Source organism: Propithecus coquereli, unplaced genomic scaffold, assembly GCF_000956105.1.
Source record: "Propithecus coquereli isolate 6110/MARCELLA unplaced genomic scaffold, Pcoq_1.0 Scaffold792, whole genome shotgun sequence".
Lineage (NCBI taxonomy): Eukaryota > Metazoa > Chordata > Mammalia > Primates > Indriidae > Propithecus > Propithecus coquereli.
In genome coordinates, this window is record NW_012154085.1 from 1019353 (window position 1) to 1035484 (window position 16132).

General features: G+C 47.3%; 1 protein-coding gene across 1 annotated transcript in view; it reads left to right on the forward strand.

The window, feature by feature from the left end:
• Nucleotides 1-9814: 9814 nt before the first annotated feature.
• IGFBP5 (insulin-like growth factor binding protein 5) overlaps nt 9815-16132 on the forward strand; it is a 17205-nt gene continuing 10887 nt past the window's right edge. The window contains exon 1 of the mRNA XM_012663072.1: nt 9815-10944. Within this exon, the coding sequence (XP_012518526.1) occupies nt 10611-10944 (334 nt within the window). The 5' untranslated portion in view covers nt 9815-10610. The remainder of the gene's footprint in view (nt 10945-16132) is intronic.

A 16132-nucleotide genomic window follows, 5' to 3' on the forward strand; every position in this document is an offset into this window, starting at 1 on the left:
CAGGGTGCTGTGGATGATCCCCTGATCTGCACCATCTGCCGGGCTCATCCCGGCCCTGCCGGCTCCTCTTGCTCAGGTGCTTGGCCGGACATGCCCTCCCCGCCTCCTTCCTCTACCTCTTTCTTTGGAGCCTCTGCCCAGACCACTGGCCTCCGACCCTATCCTCTCGGATACCCAGACTCTGGAACCTCAAGGTCATTCATCTTCCACTAACAAATCTTCACTATTGACATTGAAATAATGAAGATGTCCCTCAATACTCATTGTTCATCATCAAATTGTTCCTGTGTGACAGAGAGGGAAATTATCTCCCTCCCTACTTATTACTCAGGAACACTGGGTGGATTTTTGGCGTGTAAGGAGAAAGATGCTCCATAAACACAATACTGTACCTGACGCTGAAGAGTCATGTTCCCATTACATGTTAAAACTCAGTCAACCGGAATGGAGAAGGCAGAGAGAGCCGTGTGTATGGGGCAAGATGGCCGCGCGGGGTGACGGCTGTTCAATCTGAGGGGTGGGTTCATCATACTATTCTATCTGTGTTTGTGTCTGTTTGAAATTCTTCAAAATGAAAAGGGCTTCTTAATATAATTAAATAATCAGTCAAATCATTAAAAAAAAAAAAGGGCGAAGGGAGGATGAGCCAATGCTGTCTTCGTAGTCCCAAATGGTAACAACAGGCAACGAGTGAACTGCCACCGGCGCCCTTGAGCCACGTGCATGTGTCTCCCATCCCCAGCCGGCCTGCATCCTTCCTGTCTCTTGCCAGGGCTGTAACCTCTGTTTCATCGCTGTGAGACAATAGGTAGGTGGATAGAGAGATACATATATGTACACAGAGGATGCCAGGCAATCAGCAGTTATTAGTGTGCTTTCGGTTTTCCGTCATTTCTTTTTTAGAGGAGTGGGGACTGGGTCCAGCAACCACCATAGAGCAGCTTAGCATGTGACGGTTCATCCCTCGATCTCTAGAATACAGAGCAGTTCACATCCCAGTTCCCACCTGAGTCCAAGATTTAGACAACTCCCAACACGTTTCCAGACCGGGAACCATCTGATCCAGATGGTCAAATCTTTGGGGCCTGCACTGGTAACTCCTCATTTAGACTTTGACTTTCAACTTCTAGAGCCAATATTGACCTCATTGGTTTCTTCCCAAACTCTCGGAGTAGAGTCCCATTCATTCCAAATGCCCAGCCCTGGTCTGTATTGGCCCCCAGGGAATGCCCAGAATGGACTCCAGCTCTCTCCAGCACGGGCCACTCTCCCCACCGCCACCACCTCCCCCCTCCCAGGCTCTTTCCCATCTGGTTGGGTTTCTGCAGAGAACAAGTGATTAGGGAGGATTTAATCATTATCAACAAAGGAAATAAAATGTGTTTGGTTTTGTTTCTTTTGCCTTTAATACTTTGGCAATCTAGAAAAGATAACAAGGAAGAGAGGCTGGCTACTGAGTCACCAAAAGAAAAAATGGAAAAAGAAAAAGAAAACATGTATACCTATTGGATATAATGTACACTATTCAGGTTATGGGTACACTGAAAGCCCAGACTGCACCACTGAACAATATGTCCATGTAACAAAATTCCATTTGTACACTCGTACCCCCTAAACCTATTGAAATTTTTTAAATATTAATAAAATAAAGAAAAAATGGAAAGAAGAAAAAAAAGGAAAGAAACAGACTTCACTCATTCATCCACAAACATTCACCGATGGCCCACGGAGTGCCCGTGGCTGTTCTAGGCACTGGGCAACACAACGGCTCACACAGCACTCGAACTGCCTGCTCTTATGGCACTTTCTTTCTGGGTACAATCAAGGCTTAGAAAAACCATGAGAACAGAGAGTTGAAAATTCTGGCTATAAAAATGCCCATGTAGATGTGATTAAAGATGATATTATGAATTACAATACCTATTACTTGAATGGTTACTAGGTGTTATGGATTGAATTATATTCCCCAAAAATTCATATGTTGACATTCTGACCCCCAACACCTCAGAATATGCCCTTATTTGGAAATAAGGTAACTGCAGCTATAATTAGTTAAGATGAGATCATACTGGAGTAGAGTAGACCCTTAATCCAACATGGCTGGTGTCCTTATAAAAAGGGAAAATTTGGACACAGACACACACGTGGCGAGAATGCCACATGAAGACTGAAGTTACGCTGCCACTAACCAAGGATCTCCCAGAAGCTGGGAGAGAAGTCTGGAACGGATCCTTCCCTAACACTTTCAGAGGGAGTTTGGCCCTGTTGGTATCTTGGACTTCTAACCTCCAGAACTGTGAGCCCATCAGTTTCTGTTGTTTAAGCCACTCAGTTTGTGGTATTTTGTTAGGGCAGCCTTAGCAAATGAATACACTATGTAACAGGTGCTGTGCTAACTGATTTGCACGGATTATCTTATTTAAACCTGATGACAACATATTGATAGGTACCATATCCCATTTTACAGAAGAATGAATTGAACCAGAGGAAAGTTAAGTAACTTGCTGCTTTAACCAAAAAGGACAGTGGCATTCAAAGCTTGGGGCTCAGGCAAATCCACCCTCCACACTCAATCTACCCAATTGGGTAAATCCCAAATCTCTCTACACTCAGTCTTTCGCCCAAGCTCCAAATAACTGTCCTTTTGGTTGGCTTGTGATTAAGATGTTTCCATCCCCTGCTTGGTAATCAAATTGGTACATTTACCCATTTTAAGTCTATACAGATGGAAGGACTGTATAGTCATGATGTTTATGCTGAATACGGTACCTCCTCTCTCCTCTTTCACCAACAAATTGGTAGCCAGCTCTCCTGGCCCCACGACACCTCTATATGTAACTTCCAATATACCCTCCCACCACACATACACACACATACCCATCATAATAGTACAGACTGTTCATGTTACTTATGTTTATTTAATTTGTATTTTTGTCCAAGACTTGCCATTCAGTTACATGCAGATTTCTTATCCCAACCCGTCATTATGTGCCCAGCTTAGAAAGGAGCTCTCAGAGGACAGGTCCTGAGTCTGTTTAAAATCCACTAATTGCCTAGTTAAACTGAGTGAGTTCACAGTCTTACAAGCTGGCCAGGAATTAGAACAGAATCTCACAGATAAGCTTCCTGGAGGTCTAGTCAGCTCAAGGGTCTGTGAAACTATAAACCCAACTTTGTGTTTATGATCAAGTGTCTATATTCCTTGCATTGAGAAAAAGCAGACATTCGTGACCTTGGACCAGGGTAGCAGTAACTGAATACCATTCATGATCTCCTTGAGTCCGCAGCCATATTGGATAAGACAGAAAAAGACAATGAAGGATTAGACTAATGTTTCTTAAACTAGAATGGTCTATAAATGTATTCTCTGCAAATTGTATTGTGAGGTGTGTGTGTGTGTGTGTGTGTGTGTGTGTGTGTCATTTTGCTAGTAATCTTGAAAACTAAATGTATTCTTGGTCAGCCAGATGACCACCTTCTGATCCAGCTCTAGAAGACATTTTCCACCTTCAAAGGCATAGGAGCCAAGCAACACCACTTCCATTGTCATTTGCTAACAGGCCAAAGAGCAGAAGCAGACTTGATCTTGAAATAGTGTGTGGGAGCTGAGTGAAGCCTGGGTGGCATGGTGCCATGTTACAAAAGCGAACGTTTTGCAGTACTGTTTTGTTTTTCAAATGATTTAAGGAATTTTCATGGGGAATTCTGATTATACTCAATTTTTGTATTTCAAGCTGACTCTAAAACCAACCACTGTGTAAGACATGACTCCACTGTTGTTTAAAAAAAAAAATAGTGGGAGAATTAAATCATCAAACAAGAAGACATCAAATATGTGCATGCCAAGCTCAGAAAACTTGCACCATAACAGTTAAACCATAATCACAACATGAGCCCTGATTTATTTTTGACAAAACATCAACCAAACATCAACCAACACACTAAATTAATGCTGTCATTTTGCATTCTGCTGGGTTTGTAGCTTTGGTTGAGTTTATTTACAAATTTGTTGGATTTTACAGTGAGATAAGTATACAGCACTTATATCTTAATATGTTTGTACATACTTATGTTACATTACAGTTAAGATATTTTAAGTCCAACAATAGGGCTCTATTGGAATTTTTTTTAAATAGTCCATAAACTACATTTGAAACACAAGGATCAACCAGACTAGTATATAAAAGAACAAAAAAGAAACACATCAACATGACATTACTGACAGTCAGGCAAAATGATGCAGAGATAAACCTGGGTATTTAGAAAGATGCTGGAATAATAATTAGACAAATAATAATCCATCTTTCAATCAAAACTAATTTTTAAAATGCATTCTGTGCTAGGAACTGTACCAGGAGGTCATGGTTAAAAGGTAGGGAAGTAAGGAAAACCAAGATGAACAAGAGCTTGGGCCCTTTGAGGCATTCAGTCTAATAGAGAAGATAGGGCTACACCAGGTAATATTGATTAACACGGTTTACATGCACAATCTCATTCAAGGCTCAGAACAACCCTGTGGGATAGACAATATTTTCCCCCTATTTTACTGATGAATACACAGAGGACCCCATGGGCACCAGTGAGGTGCCCTTAGGAAATCACATGCAAAACCTTCCAAAGTGAATATGATTTCATCTGAGTCTTTCGTGATGACTAGGAGTCCACCAGTCAGCACAGAGGGGGAAAAGCACTCCTGTCAGAATGAACAGTTTGTGCAAAGTCATGGGGGCATGAAAAAACATGGCTTCTCTAGGTCAGTCCCACTGAGAACACGACCAGAGGCAGCTTCTTTGAAAGGGTTCAGCCCTCAGTCCCAATAACGGATCAAATCATGTCACTGGACCGATCCTTTCCACCCCAGTAGAAAAGCAGTGTTTCCTTATGGTTCAGAAACCAGGCTCAACTCTTCCAACCAGGGCTACCTCATACAGCCGTGTAGATTGAGTACTGCACACCCAGAGTCCCATTTAAGTGGCGCTACTCACATAGTAGACATCACACTGACACATACAGTCATTATGACAATTTCCTGGAAGAAGCATTAAAATTTCTTCTCTTAATAGAATCTATGTTATAACAATTTTTTGATAAACAGAAGTAAAGTATTTTGAGGAGGGGCATCTTTTCCTGATTCACACAAATTTGCCCTATGCACTAGCCGCAGTGGTAAGTTAGTTCTTACCACTTCTCCCTCCTGAACTGTGTGAAACCTAGATTCCAATCATGCACTGTGATTTTATTTGGCCTTTTCACTGTTTAAATGCATCATATTAAATCTGCTCCAAGCAGTTAACATCCTGTCTCTCTCCTCTTATTTCATGTGATTCCATCTTTCCTATAATGGCTACCCCATCTCTCCCTCCTAGACCTGGACCTACCAACACTGTCTTCTAAGTCACGACAGATCACTTTTTCTGGTTAATCTCATTTTCCAAAATCGAAACACAGCTTCCATGCTGTCCACTGTAGGAGCAGGCCAGATCCAAGAAGATAGGAGGGCTCCAACCAGAAACAGTATTTATGGAGCCCACCCCATTCTGCCCTATCTGTCTGGAATCCTCCTAAACATCAATTCGTAAAACTATTAACTTATATACTGCTCACACAGGGATATAAATCACTCTGAGTCATGGCTGGCTCCAGCTCCTCTAACAGCCAGCCTTAGGGTCAATAGACTCTAGTTAAATTGCCACTGCTGTAAGCACCACAACAAAATTAACTCTAAAGTAGCACTCGGTTTCTCCTTCAAAATCATTCTAACTCTATTCTATAAGAAATTTCATATAAAACTTAGAAAAACATTGTGCAGAAAGCATACAGTAGTATTTGGGGAGAGCGACTACCTCTGGCAAGCGCAGGGCATGGGGTGGGGCGTAGCAGGAGGTGAGCTGCTACCTGTCACACCGCATTTCTCTCTTACGAAAATCTTCAACAATGATGGCAAAATGTTAACATGTGTTAAGTGAGTGTGGGGAGTAGAGGATACCTGTTATATTATCTTCTGTTCTTTGAATGTTTGAAATATGCCATAATTCACATTTTAGAATTTTTAAAGGGGAAATTTTTATGCACTTTGGCTAAAGACCACACTGTGATTATTGGTCTGAGAAGGTTAAGGACATCCTTTGATGAACCCAAAGTCATCAAGTTCTGACCTGCTGTACCTTGTCTCCCAGATAAAGTAATCGTGAACACGGCTGTTGGCGGGACTTGGAGGATTTTGCACCTGAGGCTAGATTGGTGTTGTCACAGGAATAGTGGCAGTGCTGAGGCTGGGGCAGCGTGTAAGTGGACCCACAGTATGTTGATAAACGTCCCTCCATCCACACTTGTGCTTTCCCCAGATCCCATCCCCATTGTTAAAGACTTCTACCAGCGTCTGCTTTGTCCCTTGGTGGAAGGAGGCGTGTTTTTAACGATGTATCTATTCTGCCACCTAGCCTTCAGCGACGTCACTGCAGCTAAGCTGCCTGAAGCCTGTCCTCTGCACAGACCTCCCTCCTGCTGAACTTCCCAGATCTAGGGAAGGACCTGAGCAACTGGTCCTTCTTCCTTGAAGGTCGCTGTGCCTTAGTTTAGAATCCCGATAAGGCTGCTGCATTAGTGTGCTTGCCTCTGGGAAAGGGATTGAAGTCAATGCCATGAGGTCTTTAAAATGGAATAAATGATAAGCCTGCCTGAGAGAGTGGTGAGAGCAACGCATAGATGAGAATGAAGACAAGACCCTCAGCTGACATTTTTCCTTCCCAACCAGAAGAATCCATAATACTTTGTGTCCTATTAAAAAGTCTAGCTTTCTCAAACCATGTTATCGGGCATCATCCTTACCTTGAAAATCACCTAGAAACTCACAGAAAGTGGCCACAGGTAAGGACGCTGAAGCTTTATAAAATAAAACTGCTCTCCACCTTCTGAAAAGTTGTCCAAATAAAAGAGAGCAAATCAGTCACTCCGTTGCACTTCTTGAAACTTAATACTGATAGGCAGTGAATGTCTTAAAGGAAAGGAAAGGGGTGATCTCTGGGAAAATGGGACACAATTGGATATACTTAACGTCTTACTTCTCCAAGAAAGATGTGGCTGAAAGGTATCAAAGCTAGTCTAGGCCAGAGTTGGGAAGCTCATGGCAGTGAAAGCAAGTGGGCAGCAAGGAAGGTCCCGGCCTCTGATATTTGTATGTGACAGGAATAAATCAGCCCATCCCAACTACCCTGGTTGAGGCAAACTACTTTTCTTTTCAGAAGCAGTCTTCTAAAAGTGATCTCAAACAGATCTAGGCCTTCAGAGTGGAAGGGAGAGGAAAATGGAGTCAAGAAAGACTCACAGGTATGCCCCATCATCCCACGTTCTGTAGTAACAGAACCACCACCTTCCCTCTCCACTGTCATCTAGTAATTATGGACTCATAGAAGCAAAACCGATCCGGCCAGTCCCCCATCTTTGGATGAAATCCCTCTAGACAATCCCAGGCCACTGCAAATTCTTTGTCATATGCTCTCCGGGGAAGCCTATCCCAGGTCCCTTGGACAGTCCTGAATCCCTGAATCCAGTCCCTGAATCCCTCAAGACATAGCCATTTCTAAGTGGAGATTAAGAAAGGTTGCTTAACATTTTCAGTCTTGCAGAGTAACCTCTCTCCACGGCCCCCCTCTACCGCCCTGCCCCAGAGGCGACTCCCACCACATTCTCCTCCTCCCTCCTCTCTTTCCTTCTTCTCTATGAATCATCCCCTCCTCCTTTTACCTGTCCTCACACATTGTATTGCCAAGCCAGTGGAAATCGGCTAGACAAAAAGAGGTGTCACTGGAGGCCACCTCCCTCGGAATACAGGATGGCAGGCACTAGGCAACGCATGTTTCTTTGGAAGGAGCACACAATTTCCCCATTCGTCGCAAATCCGACCAGTGTACCTGGAGTGGACTGCGCTGCTAAAAGCGTGCACAAAGAAATCAGAGCAGGGACCAGAATACACACGACACACTCAGCCGCCACTCTTGTAGTCTGAACCTGTCACAAATAAGAAAATAACACACAATCCCCCTTGCTTCTAAAATATTTTTAAAAGCTTTGACTATTAACTTGCTCCTACCTTACCAAGCCCCCAGACAAAGGGGAGAATCCATTGGAACGAGCCTTACTGCTATTTTTTTTGAAATCATTGCACAAAGTTCTCCTCCCTCTCCCAACCAACGCCTAAAACCCCTCCGGCAATACAAGCAAAGGCACAACTTTAAACTTTAGCCTTGTTTTAAAAACGTGCCTTTCGGCAAATAGATACGTGAAAGAGAGATCAGGATCTGAGAGTGTTAACAGCATAACGTGAGATGCTCCCGAACTGAACTGAGCAAGAGAAAATATTTTCTTAAAAGCAATCCTCCAGAAAGAATTCTTATCATAGATAAGGGTGCAGTCTAGTGGCAAACTTCATGAAATGCAGCCCCTTCTCCAAAGGAAAATTAGAGCACTTCTCCAGGGAGGAGAGGCAATGTAAAAGGCATGACAGCCTCACTCCAAGTCCTCCCAACAGGGCAGTGACATTAGTCATTTCTCTCTGACCTGCCTGTGAGGGCCATGGCCCACTGATGTCAATTTCAGAAAAAGCTAAAATCACCACTTTCCATCTTTCAATGCTTTTGTTTTCTTTCATTTTATTAAAGAAAGAAGGGGTCCATAGTGTCCCCATAGACTGTCTGAGGTTTCAGGTGGCATGAGAATGTTCCTGGTCAGGATCTCTTCTGAGCAGGTCCTGTGACCCTGACAGCTCATATTCCCCAGATGTGCCCATGAGCACCCATTAACCTTATAACACGGTCTCCCTCTAGTCTGTTACCCATCCCTCCAGGGATCTGGCCTTGCCGGATAGAAACGGCCCTGTAAAACAACATGCAGGGTATGTGTCACTCCAAGCCACTTCTCTTTGCTCTACAAACCCCGGACACAAGGACACTTCAGGTCACCAGGCAAGGTTTTCAGAGTTAACAGCATTTCTTCCAAAGTGTCAATTTCTGCAACTCACTGCTCCCAACAAGGCTGCTGTATGAATGCTTCTTCCTGCAAGTACACACAACACATACACACACACACACACACACACACACACACACACACACACACCTTCCCTGGCTAACAATGTAGCTGAAGGAAAGTGGCCACCTCTTGACCACATGACCAAAAACAGTCACCCCATGAGCAACAGAAACACCTTTGATTAAATCCTCTTCTCCAGACTTTGGTGGTGGGTGGGGGAATTCATTTTTCTTCTTTTCCTTTCTTTTTTTAAAATTCAGATCACCAGCCATCACTGGCCATTCTCCACTACCAGTCCCCCAAACACACACACACACACACACACACACACACACACACACACACACAAACCTTACATGGTAACTTAGACACTAGCAGACAGTCGATTTCCAAAGCTTGGGAAGATTCTTAGGCATGGTATATATCCAGTTGGCTAATAAGAAAAGCTTCTCCCTTCACCCGGTGCCTTGATTAGTTAAGGGATAGGAGGGAGGGGGAGACCGAGTTCCTCTCCCCATTGTGTCCACCCTGCTCGGAAGAACTCTCTCTTCCACTCGCCCTTCTACCTCCTCCCCCCTCGGTAGCTCCAGCCTGTCCCCCTTGCCTTTCCTACATTCCGGGGGGAGGAGGGCGCAGCGCTGGGAGCGAAGGGGAGCCCCCTTGTGTCTAGAAGGCCTCTCCCCACCCCCACCCCGTGTGAGTTTGTTCAGCAAAGCTCCTTGGCATCCTTGCCTGGGTTGGGTGTTGGGGAGCTCAAATTGCAGCTACAAACTGGCTGGCAGCCAGCGGCCGTCTATTTAAAAGCGCCTGCTCGCCCGGAGCCCGTAGTCTCTTTGGAAACTTCTGCCGGGGAAAAGAGCTCTCCGAAAGAGCTGCAAAGCGGTGTGGGCTTTTTCTTTTTTCTACTCCTTTTAATTACCCCTTCCTCCGTTTGCACCCTTCTCCGGACTTCACACAGAACCTGCGAATTTCAAAGAAGTGGTGGCAGAGTGGGAGAAAAGAGGTGTTAGGATTTGGGTGGGTTTTTTTTTTTTTTTTGATTTCTTGATTTCAACATTTTCTCCCACCATCTCGGCTGCAGCCAAAGCCGCTTACCTGTTCCGCGGCAGCCGCGCGCTGCTGGCAGCCGAGGGTTAGAAAGGAGCGGGGTGTGTTTTAGATTTTAAGCAAAATTTTTGAAGACAAATCCATTTTTCTCCCTCCACCCCCATCTCCACAGCCTCTGAGCTCATTATTTCGGTGGTTTTGGGGTGAACAATTCTGTGGCTGTTTTCCCCCTGCAATTCTGACCAGATCCGGCTTGGGGGTTTCTCTGGCCTCCGCTCACTCTGCGTGCACCTAGCGCTGCCCTTTTTTCCCCCAACCTGTTGCAAGGTTTTAATCCTTTAAATTGGGACTTGCTTGCAGGCATCGCAGTCTTCCATCTCTCCCTGTATTTTGCAAGTGTCTGGGGGAGGACACCTGCTCTACCTGCCAGAGATTTTAAAAAAAAAAAAAAATTCTCCGGGCGCCCTCTTGGCCCCTTTATCCCTGCACTCTCGCTCTCCTGCCCCGCCCGGAGGTAAAGGGGAGACTTGGAGAAGATGGTGCTCACCGCGGTCCTCCTGCTGCTGGCCGCCTGCGCGGGGCCGGCCCAGGGCCTGGGCTCCTTCGTGCACTGCGAGCCCTGCGACGAGAAAGCCCTCTCCATGTGCCCCCCCAGCCCCCTGGGCTGCGAGCTGGTCAAGGAGCCGGGCTGCGGCTGCTGCATGACTTGCGCCCTGGCCGAGGGGCAGTCGTGCGGCGTCTACACTGAGCGCTGCGCCCAGGGGCTGCGCTGCCTTCCCCGGCAGGACGAGGAGAAGCCGCTGCACGCCCTGCTGCACGGCCGCGGGGTTTGCCTCAACGAAAAGAGCTACCGCGAGCAAGCCAAGATCGGTGAGCGCGCTCAGTGTGCCAGTCAGTAACGCGGCGCACGGGCGGGGGACACGGGACGGGCTGGGCCCGCGCGCTTTGCGCAGCAAGTGGCTTAGAGCTGGGGTGTAGCCCACGAGTAGTCGGGGAGGGTCCTTGCACCTCAGAATTGGAGCCCTAGGCGATCCTGTTACCCTAGGCTGCTGTCTAGCTGAGCCTCTCCCAGTTTTCGCTCCTTCTCCTTCCCCCTACCCCCACCTTACCCGCCCCCCTGCCCCCCATCCGAATACTGACTCTGAGCTCCTATTCGGTCTCAAGGTCCAAATCCCCTGGTACCCGATCTTCAGTCTGAAAGCGTGTGTGTCACATTATCAACTCCCTCCCCCATTCCCCATACGTTTTTTGCAGACATAAAAAATCTCTTTTGTTAAAATATTGTTTTAATGGGGCCTGGAGAGAGAGGCTTTACCCATCTTCTGAGCTAATTTCACCTTTGTCCCTTCCAGCCCCCAGCCCCGCACCCCCACCCCCGTGCCTCCAGACGTTTCTATCCCTCCACCCCTAGACACACACACACACACCCTAATGCCTTTTGGGTGGGGGCCTCGATGTCCCTCCCACGTGTACACCCATTGCTTTTGATTTAATATGATTAATTGTGGTAGATGGCAAAACATATTTAACTGCAAAATGCCTTTTATTTCCTCCAAGAAAGAAAAAGACTACTTTAGGAGCGCGGGGGTGGGAGGAAGGAAGGGTTTAGAGTTCTGTGCCGTGTGTTCGTCCCTGAACATAATTCCTTTTTTCCCTCCCCAATTCAGATTTTACCTAGGATGAAAGGTGGCCCTAGGGCTAGGAGGCCAAAGTGGGTGTGAGATTCAGACATCGCAACTTCCCCGCCTATGCTGATTCCTACCTACACCCCCTCCCCCGCAATCCTCCCCTCCGCAATCTCCCTCCAACCCCATCTCTTGAACCAGATCACAAGTGGGTGTGGAGTAAGTGCACGAGGGGCCGGGAAACGCAGAATGCAAAATGTAGAGGGCGGAGACAGGAAAGCCACGCCCCGGGAGCCTCGCCTCCGCTTGCCCCGCCCCCTGGTTGCCCCGCCCCCAAATTCGCGGCACCAGGAGTCTAGGGTTTAACTGACTGACAGAGCTACTTGTTCAATCAGAATAGTTCTGTCCCCTTAGACTAGGTTTCTTTTTGGAAAGTTACATGATCTTAAATGTTTAAAAAGTTTAATAAACTACACAAAAGTCTGGGTTCTAAGACGTCAACCTGGTTATTGATTCTCTCCAAAATGTGTTAAGACTTGGCTAAACAATATTTACAGTAGTTTCTTACTGGAACAGTGCCCCTCTCCCTTCCTGTCCCCTTCCATTACTGACGAGCACCCCAACATAAGTTTTCTTAAGTGCGAACTACCGACAGTATGGTGTAGTAGAGGAGTGTGTCCGCGCTTGCCAAGAAGCAGCAGAGCTTTCCTGAATTCAGCCTGGATCTCCGCAAACCCTGCAGGTTTTCACTGCCGCAGGCGCCAGCCCCTTCCGCTTTGCAAGAGGTAGTCGTTTTCCGAGTTGCAGCCCACAAAAAGCGAGAAAGAAGGACGTGCAGGCCCCGGAAGCCCCAGGGGCCGGTCCGCGGGGTTATTTTTATTAAGGTCCACTTTTCAAAGGCGGTCCTGCCCGCCTTCATCTTGGGGGAATGTGGATTTGGAAAAACTTACCGGAGCGGCGGCGGGTGCGGGGAGGAGGGAGGCCGAGGAAAATTGATTTCCTGGCTTGGAAGCGAGCGCCCTGGCTAACAATCCGGTAACATCGAAAGAATGCAAGGTATCATTCAGCCACATTCTGGTCCCACTTTTTTTATTTGCCCCACCGTGTGGCTGGTGTGATGTGGCTGGCCTGCAGGGTACGCGCGCAGGGCGCATGCGCGCGCTCAATTGCTCGGCGAGCACAGAGTATCGAACTTCCCAGTTCAACTCAACGAGCGCGCGCGCGCGCACACACACATACACGCACATACACACGCACACACAAACCACTTTTGTCCCAGGCAAGGCCCCTTTTAGAATTCTCTGCGGCCTCTTCCTCAGCCCCCACCTTCAGGGTGCCTTTGGGACTACCCTAAGCAGACTCTCCTCCCCGCCCCGCGCCCCGGCCGGGCACTTTCCGCGGACTCCACCCAGGCTCAAGCAGGTGCCTGGCGGATTGCAGTTGCGGGTTGGCTGCGCTCCACGGTCACCGGGGCCCACGCCTTCCTCCGGGACAGATGGAGTGGAAGTGAGTGCTCCTGGGAGAGGGCCCTTCACCTAGAGAACTGTTGGGTGGGTCCCCAAAAACTGGAGATTGTGCACAGTTCTTAAGGAGAGCAAAATGGACAGAGGGAAGAGAATGTCGCTTTGGTCCTTTAGCCAAAATTCCTGCTCCCCAACTCACTTCCCACCTGCCACCTCCCACTTCCCCCACCACCAAAATCTGAGCAGTGCGGACATGGATTTGCCCTCCCTCCCACGCTTGCAATATATATACACATACATACAGACACATATATCATACTATATCATATCATATATATTATATCCAAATACTATATTGTATATTTATATATTGTCTCTACAATATAGGCTACATTATACATATTTCTGTATAACATAGGCTATCTATAATGCAGGCTGTGTTATATATACTTATACATAACATAGGCTATATTATATGTATTTATATATAACCCCTCAAAAGGTGCATTTCTAGAATCAGAAACGGGGAGCAGAGGAGAGTCAGGTGGCAGGCAGCCAAAGCTTCTGGGAGGGAGAGGAGAGGGCGGGTGGAGACCCGTGTTTTGCTAGGCGGTTGCTGAGCAACTGGAGAGGGAGTCGGCTCCGGCTCCGCGTTGGGAGCGCGCCTGGCCCTGCATCTTATTTTGGCCAGTTCAGGGTCAGAGATAGATATAGAAAGGAGGGGGTGAGGCTGGAGGGAGGCGAGAGATGGGAGTTATTTATTGGGCTAAGCTCTGGGTGAATATCCGTGAGCTGGAGCGAGCCAAGGAAGGACCAAGGAAAGACGGAACTTTGCTTTGGGCGACGTTTAGGGGAAGGGGCCTTGTGGCCAGAGGGGCTGGTGCCCAGCGTGGTTGCTGGTTCTGGGGTGTCTCTCCTGTGCTGGTGAGATATTAAGTTTGAGATGTAGGGAGCAGTGGGTCTGGGTTTCTGTTCCGTCATTGAGAAATAAGAGACAAAGAGGGGCGGAAAATAATGCTTTGGAAAAGAAAGGAAAGAAATGCCTAAATAAAAATGAATTCAGCCTTTGCTTCTTTGAGGGGTTTGGCCTCCGTCACCCTGGCTTCAACTCCAAGCCTGGTCCAAATGCCATGTTGAAGTCAAGTTCCAGAGTTAGGTTTATTGGCCAAATTTATGTCTGGGTTAAGCAAGATCATGGAAAACTGAAGGAGCCAGATTCCTTTCTCACCCGCACCCCCTCCCTTCGAAACAAGTCTTTGAGAGGGTGGCTGTGCCCCGAGCCAACCAAAACCTGAGTTGGAAAGAAGAGAGATGGGGCTTTAACTCGACTTTTCTTGCCACCTCCCCCCTTCTTTCTGCTGTGTCAGCTCAGACTGGAAGAACAAGGGCAGTTGGCTGTAGTGAGAGCTCATTTTCTTTCCATTTGTCTTTCTTCCCCTTCTTACCCTTCCCTCCTACTCTTCGCCTCCCATCTCCATCCCCCAACTCTAAGGCACCCCTGAGGGCTTGAGTTTTAAGTCAGAGCAGCTGCGAGTTGGTCCTGGGGCTTAGGCTGGATTTGAGCAGGCAGGTGGGACCGCAGCTGCTGCGGGAGGACCAGGCTGACCCTAGAAGCCAGAGGTCACTGTGAGGGTTACAGCAGAGGGCATGGGAGCAGGAATCCCCGCAGAAGCCCTGATCTCCTTAAGGGATGGGGGAGGAGCTATCAGGAAGGGAAGGTAATATTTGTCTAAAGTTTTACTTTGTACCTGAGCAATGCCTATGAGACTTTAAGATATTTAATGTGTGGAAAATAAAACTTTGGAGAAGGGATCACCACATGTCAGGCCTATGTTATCCAGAAACTGGAAGAACACCATAAACAACCAGGTACCAACAAGGGCCTCGGAGCAGAGGGGAAGAGGGCTAGAGAATGGTTGCAGTAAGAGACAGCCAGGCAACTTGCAGGATTTTTGTGTAGTTTTAGTTTTGCCTTTTTACTACAGTTGGTCCAAAAATTGCAATTCCCAGAGACTATCCTTAAATTGTAATTTGGACATGTTATTAAAAACAATTAAGATTGATTACATATTTGTAAAAATAAATTATCAAATAAACAATAACAATAAACAAGCCTACCCCTGTAGGCTTCTACTCCCCTCCCCCAGTATCCAGAGAACCTCCCCTTTTATTTTCAGTTCCATTTCTTTCCATGATTTCTGTTATGATATCATTTTTTATATCTATATAAATTCAGAGGAGTGAGAGGGGAAGTGGCTTTTCCTGCCTGGCTACTCGGTTTAGCTCGGTCCTAGGATCTCTCCAGGAGTTGTCTGGGTATTGGCCAAAGAATGTTAAAGCTGGAAGGAACCCACAGCGATTATCACAGTCAAGGCCCTCGTTTTAGGATGAGGATGCTGAGTCCCTGAGAGGGATGTCACTTGCCCAAGATGAGTCTGCAGGGTTAGAGGCAGAGCCAGGGCTGGAACTCAGGTCTTCCTAGGGGTTCCAGCCCTGTGTCCCACCATTCCTGGCTTTCTCACTAGTCACTAGGGCTCTTGCCTGGGCCTGGGCTAAGAGGCCTTTGGCAAACATCACCAAATGCTATCATCCCATGAGATAAGGGCCCACAACTTGGGGGTGCTCTGAGGGGCAGTAGGACAAGGCGTGAAGCTGCCCAAAAGTGGAGAATGGAACACTCTCCTGTTTTCACACTCACTTCGGTCCCTTTTTCTACACAGTCTTGCAAGCAAGGCTGGCTTAGGCCGGTGGCTTGGACAAGGAGGCAAGGAGGGCGTGAGGAGTGGTGTCCAGCCCCACCTTCAGGTCCACATGCCAGACCTGATTTCCTGAATGACAGGGAGCTTCCTGATGCGGGGAGGCAGGCAGGCCCTCTCTGTCTCTGGGCTGTTCCCGTGGTCTTGGAGGAGAAACAGCACAGCAGTGGCCTGCGTCCCGTGGCAACCTGCCTCCGACAGCACAGGCTTCACA